The sequence below is a fragment of the Muscardinus avellanarius genome, assembly GCF_963383645.1.
Source record: "Muscardinus avellanarius genome assembly, chromosome: 1".
NCBI classification, from domain to species: domain Eukaryota; kingdom Metazoa; phylum Chordata; class Mammalia; order Rodentia; family Gliridae; genus Muscardinus; species Muscardinus avellanarius.
Window position 1 is genome coordinate 59,468,082 of NC_137786.1, and position 17,520 is coordinate 59,485,601.

Genomic DNA, 17,520 nt, shown 5'->3' on the forward strand with positions numbered 1-17,520 from the left:
AGATCAGATCTATTTTAGAATGATGTCTAAATTTGAGTTCTAAAACTTACATGGCAATAAGTTTTCTTAAGACTGTTTCAAAAGAAAGAGTAAGACATTCTAAAAATTATAATTATTTAAGTGCCCACATTTCAAAATGGATTGTAATTTTAGAAAACTATGTGATGTCTGAAACTTAGAATCACTTTTCAGAGAAACAATATTGTGATTATTTATATTCCCAAATTTACCAAGGATTAAAAAGTTAATGGCATTATGTTAGATTATAGGTGTGCCTAGGTGTGTGTGTGTGTGTGTGTGTGTGTGTGTGTAGAACCAATTCTGAAAAAAGGACATCTGAATTTTAGTATGAGTTTTACCAGCTGCTAGAAAATTTTAGATCCTATAGCTGCAAATTAAGTGGAATCAGGTGATATATAAGGCACCCTAGTATCCTCTTTGACAGAGAACCAAAACTATCAATTCAGATAGCCCATTCATAAATTACAGTAAAATTTCCTCTTCTGTGTATGTGTGTTATTGGGGATTGAACCCGGGGGCATTTTACCTCCAACCTATATGCCAGGCCTTTTTATTTTTTGTTTTGAAACAGTCTTGCCAGGTTGCTGAGAGTCTAAGTTACTGAGGCTGGTCTCCAACCTGGGATCCTCTCACAGCAGCATTTCTATGCAAACTGAATTCTAATTTCTAAAACAAGGAAGGTCTCTCTCTCTCTTTTCTATGGGGAACAATGGCTGCCCTTCTCTATGCGTGCATGAGTGAGAAAGCTTTATTATATACTCCAGAATACCAGTGACTTATTCTTTACTTTTATTATCTTTTACTTATTTCTCACATCTTCATTCCAGAACATGCTTCACTCTAGCATAAGAAACCACCTTTTTATATATTCTTGAGTCAGAAAAGACATTATTTAGATTATTGCTCAAGAGTTCTGAACTGAACATAAAAAGCTGGGGAGATGATGGTGAGGAAAGAGAGGGCTCCCAGAATACCTTCTGTGTGCAGGTGTTCAAAGGAAATGCATGAGCTGGAAAGAAACTAAATTAGAACTAATAAATTTACTCTATCTATCTATCTATCTATCTATCTATCTACCTAGGTATCTATTTATGTCTTTTTCTGTAATGAGAAATCATTTTCCTTCTCTATTCAGGGCATAATTAATGGAAATCGGTACAAAGATAATGAACTTAAACTTGGAAAATTTAAAGATTTCCTCATACAAGGCTATGACATAGTTGCCAATTATGATAGGCAGAATAATGGCCCCCAAAGATACCCATACCCCACTCCCCAAAGACTAAAAATATGTTAGGTTACATGGCAGAGAGAAATTAAGGTTGCTAATCAGATGGGAGACTGTCCAGAATTATCTAGGAAGGCCCAATATAATCACAAAGATCCTTAAAAATAGGAGACAAAGCCGGGCGTGGTGGCGCACGCTTGTAATCCCCGAGCTTGGGAGGCGGAGACAGGAGGATCGCACTGGTTCAGAGCCAGCCTCGAACCAGAGCCAGCCTCGCTGGCTTAAGAGATCCTGTTTCCAAATAAAAAAATGTAAAATATGTCTGGGAGTATAGCCTGGAGGTAGAAGGGCTTCCAGGAACCCCAGTACCACCAAAAAAAAAAAAAAAAAAAAAAAAAGAGACAGAGCCAGGAATATTGGTGCACATTTGTAATCTCAGCTATTGGTAATCACAGCTACTCAGGATGGTAAAGCAGGCAGATCACAAATTTGAGACCAGTCTGACAACAAGACCCTGTTTCAAAATACAGAAGGGCTGAGGGTATACCGTAATTCAATCCCTAGTACTGAAAAAAAAAAGAGAGACAGACAGAAGAATTTGAGGGCCAGGGTGATATGCGAAGGACAGAGTGATCTGAGGACTTGACTAGCTAGCCATTGCTCACCTAGAAAAGTGACAAAAGGGACTATGACTCAAGGAATGTGAGTGGTCTCTATAATATGAAAAAAGCAAAAAAGTGAATTCTCCTCTAAAGACTTCAGAAGGGAGCACATCACCTCCAGTAAGACCCCATGTCAGACTTCTGACCCACAAAACTGTAAAATAATAAGTATGTGTTGTTTTAAGCCACCAACTTTGGGTTAATTTACTGTTGCAGCAATAGGGAAATAATCCGCCAAGGAAAACAAATATTCCATTTTCTGCAAGCCATTTAAAACGTGTCTCAGAGGGCCGGGATGTAGCTCGGTTGCAAAGTGCCTGCTTTGCAGGTATGGTGCTCTGGGTTCAATGCCTGGTTCCAAAAAGACAAAAAAAAAAAAAAAAAAAAAAAATCCCTTTTTTAGATCTCAGATCTAAGAAATTTTCATATCTTTTTTCAGATCAATTCTGTGACCTTTCTGATCAATTTTAGATCAATTTCTCAGATCTTTTTGAGAAATTTTAAAATAAAACCATTCAAAAATCTTTTCATGATTTAAAGATTTGTTTATTAATGTTAAAACCAAATTTTTTTTTTTTAGTCAAGAACACTAAATGGGAAGGACAATAGCAAAGTGGAATATCCAGACCAGATTCTCAAACTTTAACTCTTCTTAAAAGTGCAGATTCTGCCAGGTGTGGTGGCACAGGTTTGTAATCCCAGTACTTGGACAGGTTTGTAATCCCATGCTGAGACAAGAGGATTGCAAGTTTAAAACCAGCCTCAGCAACTTGTGGGGCCCTCCACAACTCAGTGAGACCCTGTTTCAAAACAAATAAAAATTAGAGCTGGGGATATAGATCTGAAGTAGAATGTCCCTGGGTTTGATCCCCAGTTCCATAAAAAAAAAAAAAATGCAGATTTCAATTCTGTAGGTGTAGAATGGGGACAGCATCTAAATTTTTAACAAACTGCTAAGTAATAATAATAAAACTAGTCCTCAGGCCATTATTGAATTAGCAACGGGATAGATTTTTCCTACATCGATCAACTGTTTAATCTTCAGAAAACTTCTGGTGGACAACTATGAGGCTTCATGTTGATATTTATTTGCGTGTGTGTGTGTGTGTGTGTGTGTGTGTGTGTGTGTATGCTGTTGAGGATTGAACTCAGGGGAATTCTATCTTTGAGCTACACTCCCAGCCCTATTTCATTTTTTTATTGTTGAAGCAGGGTCGAGCTAGGTTGAAGAGTCTCACGACTTGTTGAGGCTGTCCTTGAACCTGGGATCCTCCCGTCTCAGTTTCCCAAGAACTGGAATTACAGGCGTGGGCCCATCTATCAAAATTATGTGGTTGAAATCTTTGCAAACTTGGCTTTTGAAAGTACTTGAAAACTTTTTTCCTGTTTTCATTATCAGAGTCACTAAGAAGGTTTTGAGGGGGAGTGCCATGCAACTCAGATATCAAAGTGCTTTAGCATGTGTTATCTACACGTGGAAAATTATAGCAAAGAAAGGTCAATCAAAATTGGGCCCAAGGTCATCAGGAAAAGTGAGATTAATAATGAAAAGTCTTCCATAAAGTGAAGCCCAAGAATCTGGCCAAGCATAAGGTAGCGGGGGAAACCTCACTCCTACCCCCGCCAAAGAAAACTGTTGCGTAAAGGGTCATGGCCCTAGGGATGGACATATCCGGGTTCTTCATGGTCAGCAAGATGTGGACCACCACAGCCCACAAATCCAGTAAGTCGTGCAAAACTGATGTCATAACCTTTTACTGCCTTTCACATCTCTGACGTGGAATTAACTAGGATTTTAAGGAAGGAGACGGGTCTGAGACCTTACCTCCCCTTTCCGTACTACCAAACACCCCAAATGGCGTCTCTAGCAACCTGATCCCAAAAGCATTTTCTTCCTTCTTGAGAGCCCATAGCTCCCTTCATTAGAGGAACAGAGTGACCAGGGACCTAATGAAGTCTCCCCACCACGGCAGCCGTCACCGACCTGCGGGGGAGAGGTGAGGCGTCGCGATCTTCCGAGCGAGCAGCATCCCGCGCCGCACCACGGGCGCCGCCATGGCGGAGCGTACCAAGGGGAGGCCGGCGGGGGCGGAGGCCGGGAGGGGGCGGAGCACCGCCGGAGCGGGCCAATCGGAGCGCGGGCCGGCACTCCGCCCCCCCCCCGGCTCCCGCACGTGGTGCGGCCCGGACAGCATGGCTGCTGCGCTGCGGCCGCTGGCTTGGGCTCTTCGGCCGGCGACCGGGACCTTGGCGCATCCCGGGGCTGCAGGCTCGGGCTCCTCCTGCTGCCGCTGCCCTTTCGGAGGTATGCGCGGCCCCTGGCCCTGGGAGGAGTGAGGGATGGGGAGAAGGGAGTGTTAGCCCCCAGCCCCATCTCTTTGGAGAATGCGCTCTGGCCTGGAGTTTGCCCTTGCCCTGGCGTTGCACGTGAGTCCGCAGTGACCCCGGCGCCTGGAAACCTCCCAGAGCCAGGGTCTGGCCGCGGGGCAGGGGGCGACATTGCCCTCCGGGAACACTTCTCCAGCTGTGGGTTCTGTTTCTGCAGGGTTTAGGAGCGCCGTGGTCTTAGCCCCCCACCCACCCACCCCGAGTGTGCAGAGCCAGCTCTGCTGCTTAAAAGGCCTTAAACAAGTTTCCTCAACTTAAGCATCATCCTTTAACATCTGTATGAAAGTGATTGAACTGGAGAATTTACACTTTGTCAGGCATTATAATGCATTTTACATGTATTATTCCTTTCCTCTGAACAAAACCCTTTCTTTTCTCTTTTCACAGAGGAGGAAACTCAGCAAGGTTAAGTAATTTACCCATAGTCACAGGAAACAGGTAGAGGCAGGATTTGAACTCACCAACACCTAATCACCGCACAGACAGCCTCTTCATAAATAATAGCAATTGTATTGTTATTGTTGTACATGGAACTCTTGGGTGATGCTTGGGGCAAGCTTCATCTATTTTACATCATGCAGAGCTGAGAGTTCTAAAATAAGGATAATATCTCCCAAATTTAACTAGCTGTGATCAGTGATTTGTGATTTACATTGGGGATACTAAGTCCAGATCTGAAAGGCCATAGTCCTCTTCCTCACAGAAGTTAAGACTGTGAGCTCCAGCCAGTGGTCCCAACGTACCTTTTTCCACTATACTATATGTTGCTCCCCAGACAACCAAACCTAGATATACTTGTTTTGCATTTAAGTTACAGCTATTAGTATTTTTTTAAATGCCTCTGTTCTCCCTTAAACTAGATGGCAAATGACTGTTTTATCTTTCAAACTGCAGGTTCCTGTCAAACAATTCTCATACATAGTTAATCACTAGCTCCATTTACACACAAACAAAACTTATTTTGCTGAGAATTTACATCTTCTGGTTACTTGGAGATTTTTTTTTTCCTCCACCAAATCTACCATCATATTTGGACTCACTTATAATGCATAAAGTTAAGATCAGTTCGTTAATTAGAAGTAATCAAGCTTTATTCGTGTCATTTGCTAAATATACAGCAGTTTAAATGATTTGACCTTTTTCTTTCTGCAATTTTTAGCCAAAAGATATCTACTTACAGATAATATTGTGAAATTAAGAGAATTTCAACATAAGAAGGTGGCTGTTGCATATAATCTTCCTGAGACCAAAGGTAATAGATTATGTTTTGTTAATTCTTTCATCCATCTGTCATTCTAATTTTCTCTGTTTTCCCCTGTTTATTCTTTCCTTCAAAGACCTTCAATCTCATAGAAAAATTTCTTAGTTTCTTAATCTGACCTTATATTCACACAGTACTACAGAGGCTACAGCTCCCCTCCAACCTCTCTCTCCCAGGATCCCAGAGAAATACTAAACCTAGTGCTAGGACCATTACTCTCTAAATCTGTGTCAAAATATGGTTTGAGAAGCAGCCGCAGCAGCATGATTGGGAGTCGGTAGAGATGCAGCTGGAAATTATAAAGTGATTCATATGCACTTTATGATTTAGGAACTCCAGATTTTGGCTGGCTTTTAAATTTTGATGTAATCCTCAGTGAAATCTTTACTTAGTGACATGTCTTTATATAAATGAAATTAAATAAAACAAAACAGTACTATGCTTGATGATGCATTTTGATATTTTTAACTTTACTGGAAAAAATAGGATCAAAGGTTTCTTAAAAATTGGGGAATTTAGCTGAGCGTGGTGGTGCACACGTGTAATCCCAGTACTTGGGAGACTGAGACAGGAGGATTGCAGGTTTAAAGCCAGCCTTCGGACTTATGTTTTCTCTAATATGCCCAAGCTAGAGAGTATTGGTAATACCAGAGGGACTCCAGATAATGGAGGGGAAACCTCAGCAAAGCTGAAATGGAAGGGTGGGAGACAAAGAAGGCTAAGGTTGATTAATGGTGGAGATGTATTTGAGTATGTGTAAAAGTATGAATCTAGTATAGTTAACCTGGACACTCACTGTTGGGAGGGTGGAAAGGGGAAGTGGGGGCAGAGGGCACCAAGCACAGTCAGAAAATATTCATTATGATCCATATAAAAATAAATAAATTAAAAAATTAAAAAGTAAGAACAACAACAAAAAAACAATAAAGCCAGCCTTCGCAATTTAGCAAGGCTCTCACCAATCTAGTGAGACCCTGTTTCCAAATAAGAAATAAAATTGGGCTGGGGGTGTAGCTTGGAGGTAATGTGCCTTAGGGTTTATTATTATTCTTTTTTTGGTGTGTGTGGTATTTGGGTGGAACCCAGGGGCTTTCTACCTCAGGACTATACTCCCAGACCTATTTTATATTTTATTTGGAAACAGGGTCTCACTAAGTTGCTGAGAGCCTCACTAAGCAGCTGAAGCTGGCTTCAAACCTGTGTGATTCTCCTGTCTCAGCCTCCCAAGTGTGGGGATTAAAAGTGTGCATCACCACGCCCGGCCATGCCTCTGGGTTTAGTCCCCAATACTTAAAAAAAATAAAATAAAATGGGGAAATTTTTATGAAATCTGGAATTTACTTTGAAAAATCCAATGTGTTTGGGGAATGTAAAGGAAACAGAATTAGTAAAATGCTTTGCATTGTTAAGACAGGGTGATGGTTGCTTGGGTAGTTATATTGTTTTCTCTGCTTTGGGATATGCTGGAACATTTTTATTGTGAAAAGCTAAAAACGTAGGTTTCATTTCCTTTCAGCATCTGAGAACTCTATTTGCATTTATTCCCTCCATTCTGCACATAGAGTTCTTCCCAGTACTTAAGATTTCTTTATAAACATCTGAGATACTTGTTTTAGTCAGCTTTCCCATCAGTTACTAAAATACCCACGCAGAACAACTGGAGGAGGACAGGTTTTGGGGGCTCACGGTTTCAGAGGTTTCAGTACTAAGGCTGGCTGCGAAACATAACTAGTGGCCCCCTAGGGGCAGGGAGAGGAGATGTGGGACAATATGGTCCCAAAAGCCATACCCCAAGGGATCCACTTCCTCTGGTCATACCCTAGCTGCCTAACTTACTACCCAATAAATACATTCATGTTATTATCTGTCTATGGACTTATCTACTGATAAGATTAAAACTTCCATGATTCAATGATTTTACCTCTGAACATTTTTACATTGCCAATACATGAGCTTTTTTAGGGGACATTATAGGCAAACCATGAAACTGCCCTCCGGTGCCTCCAAAAACTCATGCATATCTCACAGTGCAAAGAGTTCCCATAGTCTTAACAGTTCCAGCATTGCTCAGAAGTCCAAAGTCTCCTCTGAGGCTCACGCTAAACTCTTGGCTGTGAGCCCCTATGAAATTAAAAAACAAATTGCATGAATCCAACGTGGCACAAAATAAACATTTGCATCCCCAAAAAGAAGAATAGGGCCCCAGAAAGAAGGAAGGAGACCAAAACAAGACTGGAATCCAGAAGGGCAAGTGTTTGATCCTGCAGCTCACTCTGGCGACGGGGGCACGCAATCACCTTGAGATGACATCTCCAGAGGACCTTGGCAACTCTGCCCCTATGGCCTGGTTGACTGTAGCCTGTGGCATAGGTGCCCTCCTAGCTTGACTTCAGATTTCTTTATAAACATATTTTAAGCTGTGTATGCACATCTGTAATCCTCAGGAGTACTTGTGGTAATGGAGAGGCTGAGATGAGATTGTAGGTTCAAGGACAACCTCAGCAAGTACTGAGGCCCTCAGCAACCTAGAGAGACCCTATTTCAAAATAAAAATTAAAAAAAAAAAGGGTGGAGGTAGAGTACCCCTGGGTTCAATCCCATGTACCACAATAAAACACATCTTAAGACCTTCCTTTCTTGTTATAATTCATTTGTTTCTATTGACTTTTTACCTGTGGCCCCAGCTTTCCTTTCTCTTCCAGCCAACTGTGAGCATCTCATAAACTTCCTGCCTTTATTCCCTCCCTGATCAGACCTCCAGAAGTCAGTCACCCCCTCATGCTTCACTGATCAGACTGATAGGCCTTAAAGTAGGGGACTCAATTTAGAATTCTCTTCTGTCTTTTTCTCTTTTTATCCCAAGTATTTTCAGGTTATGCAAGGTTTGTAGTGAGGGCTCCACGTCACCATCATGGTCTCCAGAAAGCTGTGGAGGCTGTGTGCATGTCCTCAGAGGCAGTCTGATCATGCCAGCCCCTCGTCTGACTGCTGTTTACCAGATCCTGTCAGCATTTCATCATTTTGAGAACCCACCATGCCTTCTGTTGGATGCTACATCATGTGTATCAGCTCTCCTGCAGTGGAGCCTACCCTTTCTGAAGTCAAGTGTTGGTTTTTTCTTCAGCGAGGCACTGCTCTTTTCATCCCCAGTTCTGTTCTGTTACTTAGGTGAATTCTCATACCTAAAATGCTTTCCTCCACCATCTTACCAGCCTTCCTCACTGGTACCCTCCTGCCAAATCTGGTCTGTCCTGCTGTCTGAATCGCAGTCGGTCTTATGGTAGAGTACCCACCTGTCGGTCCTATTATGTTTATAGTCATCCACATCAGTGTTTTCAGATGTCTTTGTATAATTGTGTCTTGTCTTCCCAAATAGACATTAAACTCTTTGATGCAGGAACCATCTTCAGAATGATGCCTCAGAGTATGAATATATGATAAGTACGTATTATTATTTGTTGTTGTTATACCAGGAATTGAACCCAGATTGTTCTACCTCTGAGCTAAAACCCCAGCCCTATTTTATTTTTTATTCTGAAATAGGATCTCCAAATTGCTGAGGCTGGCCTTAAATGTGCAATCTTCCTATCTCAGCCTCCCAAATACTGGGATTACAGGCATGCGTGTACCACCATGGTCAGCCTAATATGTTTGTTTTTTTTAAATATAACTTACTTTTTTTTTTTTGGTACTAGAGATTGAACCCAGGGGCATTCTACCTCCAGGCTACATTCCCAACCTTATTTTTTATTCTTTATTTTGAAACAGGGTCTCACTAAGTTGCTGAGGCTGTCCTCAAACCTGCAATCCTCCTGTCTCAGCTGAGGTTTTGTTTTAGAAAGTTGAGTGAGCCTGGGCCTGCAGCCTGGGACACACACAGATGTTGTGCTTTCGGGACAATCTTCTGATACTCACTTCTCTGGGGATCCAGCCAGCGAGGACAGCTGCATGCATAGGGCTTCCTTTAAGTGTCCCTTTGCAGTGAGTCACCTCAGGGAGATGCAGGTCCCCGCATCTTGGTCAGACTCCTTGCAATACTAGCCAGCTTGAGTGATCACCACCACCCTGTGCTTTCTTCCAGATACCTATTTTAGAAAGTTGGAAGAGAAATTGACCCAAAACAAACTCATCTTGAAGGACGAGTTGAGAACCTTGCTTCATTTGTGTCAGTCCCGGAATGATGTGGAGCTGGCTAAAAATGTCATTTACAGGTGAGCATAGAACTCCACCAACTCGCAACCCTTTTCACTCCTTCCTTCCCCAGAGCAACCTCATGTAGTTTCAAGATCTCAGCTATCACCTCTGCACTGATGAGATTCAGGTCTTGTCCAAGTACCTTATTTTGAATTCCAGATATTTATTCAAAACACATTTACTGGATTCACTATGTGCCAGGATCTGAGGATAGAAAAATAGATTAATTCCTGAACAAAGAAATCATCAGCCTGTTCACTAACTCCTTGTGCCTGCCCCCCAGGTTTTCAACATATACAGATGCCTTCCTCTTCCTGTGTCTTCTAGCTCACTGAGCTGTCACATAGGGCAGGTAATTTGGAGCCTCTTTTCCCTAGTCAAATTCACCTCTTTTCCCTGTTAGAATAAGATAGTCTAAGCTGGGCATGGTGGCACATACTTGTAATGCCAGTACTTGGAAGGCTGAGACAAGGATCACATTTTGAGGCCAGCCTCAGCTACTTAGTGAGGCTCTCTGCAACTCAGTGAGACCGTTTCAAAATAAAAAATAAAAATTAGGGTTGGGGTATAGCTCAGAGGTAGAATGCCCCTGGGTTCCATCCCCAGAACCTCAAAAAAAAAAAAAAAAAAAAAAAGGAGATAGTCTGTTGCTTCCTCTCTCCCAGTACAAATGTCTTTGGGGCCTCAGTGTTTCCCGTGGATCATTGCTCTGGCCTCTTGACTCTTCCTTTCATCTTGGGCCAAGTATGCCTTTCTGAACCATCATTATTTTCCTTTATTGGAAAGAAGATGCTGTTGGGTAAAAGAGGGTTTCACTTGAATACCTGATGCTTCAGTGCTCCTCTCTATGGCCGGCCCCTCTCACTCTCGCTCTTTCGCTCTCGCTCTCTCTTTCGAGTGCCTCGCCAGTCATTAGTCTGGTTTGAGCGGACAAACCCACAGTACAGACTGCAGCTGTCAGGACTTACAGAGCTGCAGGAGGTGACGTAGCTTCTATTGGTCAAAGCAAGTTAATGGGCCAGAACAAAGTCAAGGGGAGGGGAACTGGATCCCACCTCTGCGTGGATGGAACAGCATGCCCAGACAGGGAGAAAATAACTGAGGGCAGCTGTCTTTGGGGCCTTTCTACTATAGCTAAAAGGCCACTGGTAATATTTTTTTCTATGCAAAGATTTTGTTGCTTTTTAGGTTTTATTTTACATAATCATAATTATTACTCTATATAGAATGAGTTTTGTTTTTTAAACTAATATTGTAGTATGAATGTTTTTCCTTGTTAATATATATTCAGGATATATATGTATAGTGTGTGTGTGGTATAGTGTGTGTGTGTGTGTGTGTGAGAGAGAGAGATAGAGAGAGAGAGAGAGAGAGAGAGAGAGAGAGAGAGAGAGAGAGACAGACAGACAGACAGACAGACAGACAGACAAGGGATGAAACCCAGGGGCATTCTACCTCTGAGCTACACCCCCAGCCCTATTTTTAATTCTTTATTTTGAATCTGAGTCTCACTAAGTTGCAAAGGGCCTCACTAAGTAGCTGAGGCTGTCCGTGAATCACAATCCTCCTGTCTCAGCTTCCCAAGTACTGGTATTAGAAGCATGCACTCTTGGCATCAGGAAACATATTTTAGTGGAAATAGCAGTATCCTATTGTATGTAAGTTATTGTAATTACTATGTTCCAATTGTTGAACATGTAAATTACTTATAGTTTTTCAGTAGTATAAATAATGCCATGAGGCATGGTGTGGTGGTCCATTCCATGTAATTCTGGTACTTAGGAGACTGAGAGATGTGGTTTGCAGGTTTGAAGATAACCTAGGCAACTCAGTGAGACTTTTCAGCAACCTAGTAAGACACTTTTTCCCAAGGGGGGGGTCTAGGGGTGTGGCTTGGAGGTAGAACATCCCTGGGTTCAATTTCCAATACTACAAAAAAAAACAATGCCATGATCCCGGCATGGTGGCTCTCACCTGTGATCCCAAAGAGGCTGAGACCAGAGCATCACAGGTTAGAGCCAGACTTAACAACCTAGTGAGATCCTCAGCAACTTTGTGAGACCATGTTTCAAAAGTAAAAATGAAAATGGACTGGGGATATAGCTCAGAAGTAGAATGTTCCCGGGTTCAATCTCTAATACCAAAATTAAAAAAATAAAATAATAATAATAATAATTTCATAAGTGATTTTTCATAAAACTTATTCTTTGTTTCTTTTTTGAGATCAGAAGGTGTATTTGGCAGTTTTTCAACACTATAACAAATTACTGGAGACAGACTACTTACGAAGAGAAAAGGTTCATTTAGCTCAGAGTTTTGGAGGTTCAAGGCCTTGAAACTACCCTTAGCTCAGTTCTGGTGAGGGTCCTCTTGCTGCCTTACATCATAGTGAGTAGCAGTGGCAGGAAAACATGGAGATTGAGTGATCACATCTCCATGTAGGATGCCAGAGAGGAGGCAAAGCCAAATTCGGAATTTTAAAACAACCCTCTCTTGAGAACCACTTTAATTTCCCGCAAGGGCAGCACCCACAGCTTACCTAAGAGATTTCCGTGAGGTGCCACTTTTAAAGATTCCATATCCCTTGTCGACACCATAGGACCAAACTTCCTACACAGAAACCCTTGGGAAACGAACTGTAGTAGAGGGTGTGAACTTTTTAAAGCTTGTCAATATAAAATGTCAGAATCTTTTCCAAAAGAGTTATGCTAATTTCCAACCAGACTATAGCATCAAACGTAATTCTGGGGTTCAGTTTCACAGTGTTAAATCATTTGAGACTATCTTTTGGATATCTTGCCTGTCTCCAGTAATTTGTTATAGTGTTGAAAAACTGCCAAATACACCTTCTGATCTCAAAAAAGAAACAAAGAATAAGTTTTATGAAAAATCACTTATGAAATTATTATTATTATTATTATTATTATTATCATTACTTTTAATTTTGGTACTAGAGATTGAACCCAGGGACATTCTACTTCTGAGCTATATCCCCAGTCCATTTTTGGATAGTCTCAAAGATAGTCCTCTGGCTATCTTTTTACAACTTTTTTTTTTACTCTTTTTACAACCCAAAGCTAAGGTGTTTATAAGAGTAGCAAATATGATAGAAATTCTTAACACTCTTACTTTTATCGTAAACATTCAAGGTATGACTCATTCTTTTATGATGCCAATAACTCCAGCCAGTTGTTCTTTCTGTTGGTAGACAGCTGGACAGGTGGGAAGATGGCTGCATCTATGGCCTGACCAGCCTATCTCTTTCTGAGTTAGACTGCCCACAGCTGGGAGAGTTTGTCAGAAGCCAAAACATAAGCTTTTTATTATACCACAAATGAAGAGTAACTTAATCCCCTTATAATTTTATCCAAATCCTGTCTTTTGGTTTGTGGAGAGATTTTGCATCCTCTTACTTGAAAATTTCTTGTCAAGAGGCGATTCATTATCAGTGGTTTTGTAGCTTTTTTATTGGCATGAATGTCATTTTGGATGCAAGTGTCAAATCGGGAAACCATTTTCTTTCTGTTGTTTCATTTCACAGGAGACTACTTAAATAAAGATATTAAGCTGGGCGTGCTGGTACATGCTTGTAATCCCAGTATTTGGGAGGCTGAGACAGGATCACAGGTTTGCAGCCAGCTTCAACTACTTAGTGAGGCCCTCTGCAACTTAGTGAGACTCTATTTAAAAAAAAAAAAATAGGGCTTAGGGGGTAGCTCAGAGGTAGAATGCCTCTGGGTTCAATTCACAGTACTGCAAGAAGAAAAAAAAAGATTTTAAAGATGTTTCTCAGCATGCTATACAAATACATACTGAAGATTTACTGTGTGTTTAGCAAGTCTTATTCAATTTCACAAAAATATACTCTTTGAATTTTCTTACAAAACCTCTTTGAAGCAGGGTGTGGTGGCACATGCTTATAATCCCAGCATTTGGGAGGCTGAGACAGGAGGATCATGGTTCACAGACAGCCTCAGCTACTTAGGCCTTCTGCAACTTAGTGAGACACTGTTTCCAAAATAAGGAATTAAAAATAATAGTGCTGGTGGTGTAGCTGGGAGGTAGAATACCCCTGGGGTTCATCCCCAGTACTGAGGGGGGAAAAAAAACCTCTTTGAGTTCTCTTCATTTTACAGATGAGGAAACTAAGGCACAGCGTGGTTCATTAAGTTGCTCATGGCTACATAGTAAAAGGGCCAGAATTTTAACCAACATTGTGGGATCAGAGTAAGAAGGTCCATAATCATTACATTCTTGTCACTTTTTATTTTGAGGATACAGTCAGTTGAATCCAGAGGATATTCTGCCTCTGAACTATACTCCTAGCCTTTTTTATTTTCTATTTTGAAGTAGGGTCTTCCTAGGTTATTGAGAATCTTGCTGTGTTAATTTCTCTGTGTTGCTGAGGCTGTCCTTGAATCTGTGATCCTCCTGTCTTATCCTTCCAAGTACTGGAATTACAGGTGTCTACCACACACCCAGCTTCTCTTGTCTTTTAATAATTCATAAGTGTCATAATGAAGGAGAGAATATGTTTGTAGGTTCTCTGATTGGCTTACAAATATCCCTTTAAAGGATACACAAGCCAGGCATGGTGGTGCGCACTTGTAATCCCAGCATTCAGGAGGTGGAGACTGGAGGATTGCGGTTCGCAGACAGCCTCAGCTACTTAGCAAGGCCCTTCGTAACTCAGTGAGACCCTGTTTCAAAAATAAAGAAGACTAAAACATAGGGCTGGGGGTGTAGTTCGGAGGTACAATGCCCCTGGGTTCCATCCCTGGTACCGCAAAAAAAAAAAAAAAAAAGGATACATAACTATATTTTTGGCAAGATGTAAATTTGGAATAGACCAGCCTTAACACCTTCCCACCTGCCTCAGTTATTTTAGCAGAAAGTAAAAGAGTATTCTGTTTTTTTAAAGTTAGAGCTTTTCCCTTTAGTATTTAAAAGTCATTCACATGGAATTCTGACTTACTTGTAATCACTAGATTTTCCTCTTAGTTTCTGTAATAGAATGGGAGGGTTTTGTAAGAAAATTTAATTGCACTGATGGTTTGCAATTCTGCAGTCCCAACTGGCAAACTGGATGCCTGCAAAAGCCTCAGGTCACCTCAAAGATAGCACTGTCCTTACACCAAGCCTTTTCCCAAAACATAAAAATTCTGAAGTGCATTTAATATGTTTAGCCAGATGATCATACCTCATGTATCCTTTTCCTGAGTTTAAAAAAGCAGATTAGCCGGACTTGGTGGCATACACTTGTAATCCCAGTACTTGGGAGAATGAGACAGGAGGATCGCAGGTTCGCAGCCAGCCTCAGCTATTTAGTGAGATCCTATTTCAAAATAAAGAATAAAAATAGGGTTGAGGGTATAGTTCAAAGGTAGAATGCCGCTAGGTTTAATATTCAGTAATGAAAAAAAAAGAGAGAGAGAGAGAAATTTCTATAGCTGGAAGTTGTAAATGTGTCCATTGGTTGTTGCTTGATTTAGAGAATGATTACAATGTGTATTTTTCCTCCTTTTTATTTCATAGAGTATGCTGACTTGAACAGAACCAGTTTGCTTAAATGCTTGGTGCATTTCTGCTCTTCAGGATTCCTCTGATTTTGCTCACTCTCCATCCTCCTCACCAGACTGGAGTACCTCATTGTTTATTGTGTTCCCAACACCCAGGGCATACCATGGTCTGTGCTGTTTTTGCCGTGTTCACCTTTTGGCTCATGGAGTTATTTTGATTACCAGGTACCATGCAGAGAACAGAAATGTCACTGTGGGGGAGTATAAGTTTGGACCGGTTTTCATGAGGCTGTGTTACGAGTTGGATCTTGAGGACTCGGCAGTGGAGCTCATCAAAGATCAGGTATTTAGTTCCTGATTCGTTCCCGTGCCAGTATGAGTTCCTCGTGGGGTATTGTAGGTGACATTAGAAAAGAAATCTTTTAAACACACATTATTCCTGGGTTAGATTTTCAGAGAAAGGACACTGAGATAAATGAGTTTTTCTCTGAAATTTTCAAGCTTCCTTGGAGTCAGTTTGTAGAAAGATGTATCAAGTTTCTACATAGAGGTCTAGCACAGGCACAGCACGGTTGTGGTGTGTGTCGGTCTAGAACACATTCTCGTTTGCAGGAGCTCTCCGAGGACAGTGGCTTAGGAGGCAGCCATCGATAGTCACTTTCTATTCTTTACCTACATGTGCTCTCGTTTTTATAATTTTGTTTCTGATTGAAGACTACATTTGTAGAGTGTTTGTCCATTTTCAAAATGCTTTCGTGTATTCTGGTGTTCATTTCCTGAAAACAAAAATAATCATTATTTTTGCAGTTACTTACTTAATATTTATTGTGTCCTCAGCATTGTGTTTAAACACTCAACACGTTTCATTGCATTGTTTCCCACAATAGCCCTGATGAGGTAGATACAATTATTATGTCCAACTTACAGATGAGGAAATGGACCTAGAGACATAAATTCATCCTTAGTCAAAAACACTTGATAAGTGATGGGAGTGGGGCTGGCCACTGTGCACATCTTAGTATACTTAGGAACCTCCATGGCAAATTAATTTTTTCTTTTGCCTCTTGCTCTGTAACTTAAAGTGTTCTGTGTGTGGTGGAACTGTTAGCCCCAGGCTTGTTCTTGAAGGACACCTGTATACTAGAAAGGTATACTAATATGTTGGTAGGCAGAGAAAAGGTAGTTTCAGAATACTACCAATCATTTGATCTTACTTTTTTCCTTCTTTTTTTTTTAAACCCCCCCCCTCCCCACATTTGGTACTGGGAGTTGCACAAAAGGCATTTTATCTCACAGACCTTTTTATTTTATTTTATTTTATTTTATTTTATTTATTTTTGGTGGTACTGGGGTGGAACCCAGGGGCTTTCTACCTCCAGGCTATTCTCCCAGACCTATTTTATATTTTATTTGGAAACATGGTCTCACTAAGTTGCTGAGAGCCTCACTAAGTAGCTGAGGTTGGCTTCGAACCTGTGCGATCCTCCTGTCTCAGCCTCCCAACTGCTGGGATTACAAGCGTGCACCACCACGCCCGGCCATTTTTATTTTATTTTGAAACAGGGTTTTTCTATGTTTCTGAGGCTGGCCTTGAACCTTCAATCTTCCTGTTTCAGTCCCCTAAGTACTAGGATTACTGTTGTGTGCCACCACATATAGCTTTTTTTTTTTTTTTTTTTTCTTAAAAAAGAAAATATGTGGCCGGGCATGGTGACACACGCTTGTAATCCCCCCGCTTGGGAGGCGGATACAGGAGGATCACGCAAGTTCGAAGCCAGCCGCGCTGGCATAAGAGACCCTGTTTCAAAAATATAAAATAGGTCTGGGAGTATAGCCCGGAGGTAGAAGGGCTTCCGGTAACCTCAGTACCACCAAAAATAAATAAAAAAAATTTAAAATTAAAAAAAAAAAGAAAATAATGTATACTTGAGAGGCTGAGATAAAGGATCACAGGTTTGAGGCCAGCACGCAGTAACTTAGCAAGAGCCTATTGCAAACTAAAAAATAAAAAGGGCTGGAGGTATAGTTCGATTGTGGAATGCCCCTGGGTTCAACCCCCAGTACCAAAAAGAGAGAGAAAAAGGAAATTTATGTGTTAGTTAGATCTTTTGTAGCTGTGACCAAAATACCTGATAAGGCCTATTTGGCTCACGATTGGAGAGGTTCAGTGTATGGTTGGCCAGCTCCCAGGCAGAAACACGATGGCAAGGTGTGTGGCAGAGGAAAGCTGCTCCACTCACCATAGCC

The 17,520-nt window shown here is 41.3% G+C and overlaps 2 protein-coding genes across 3 annotated transcripts in view; one reads left to right on the forward strand and one right to left on the reverse strand.

The window, feature by feature from the left end:
* Positions 1–3,974, reverse strand: part of MRPS27 (mitochondrial ribosomal protein S27) — a gene marked incomplete at its 3' end in the record, with an annotated part of 97,961 nt that extends 93,987 nt beyond the window's left edge. The window contains exon 1 of the mRNA XM_080704405.1: positions 3,896–3,974. Within this exon, the coding sequence (XP_080560531.1) occupies positions 3,896–3,968 (73 nt within the window). The 5' untranslated portion in view covers positions 3,969–3,974. The remainder of the gene's footprint in view (positions 1–3,895) is intronic.
* Positions 3,975–5,463: 1,489 nt separating this feature from the next.
* PTCD2 (pentatricopeptide repeat domain 2) overlaps positions 5,464–17,520 on the forward strand; it is a gene marked incomplete at both ends in the record, with an annotated part of 37,597 nt that continues 25,540 nt past the window's right edge. The window contains one exon of one of the 2 annotated variants that reach the window (XM_080712250.1): positions 5,464–5,551. Coding sequence is in view for 1 of the 2 variants with exons in the window: in XM_080712249.1 (XP_080568375.1) it covers positions 9,741–9,771 (31 nt within the window). Of the gene's footprint in view, positions 5,552–9,740; positions 9,772–17,520 lie in introns of those variants that run through there. The other variant, XM_080712249.1, reaches the window with a different exon arrangement.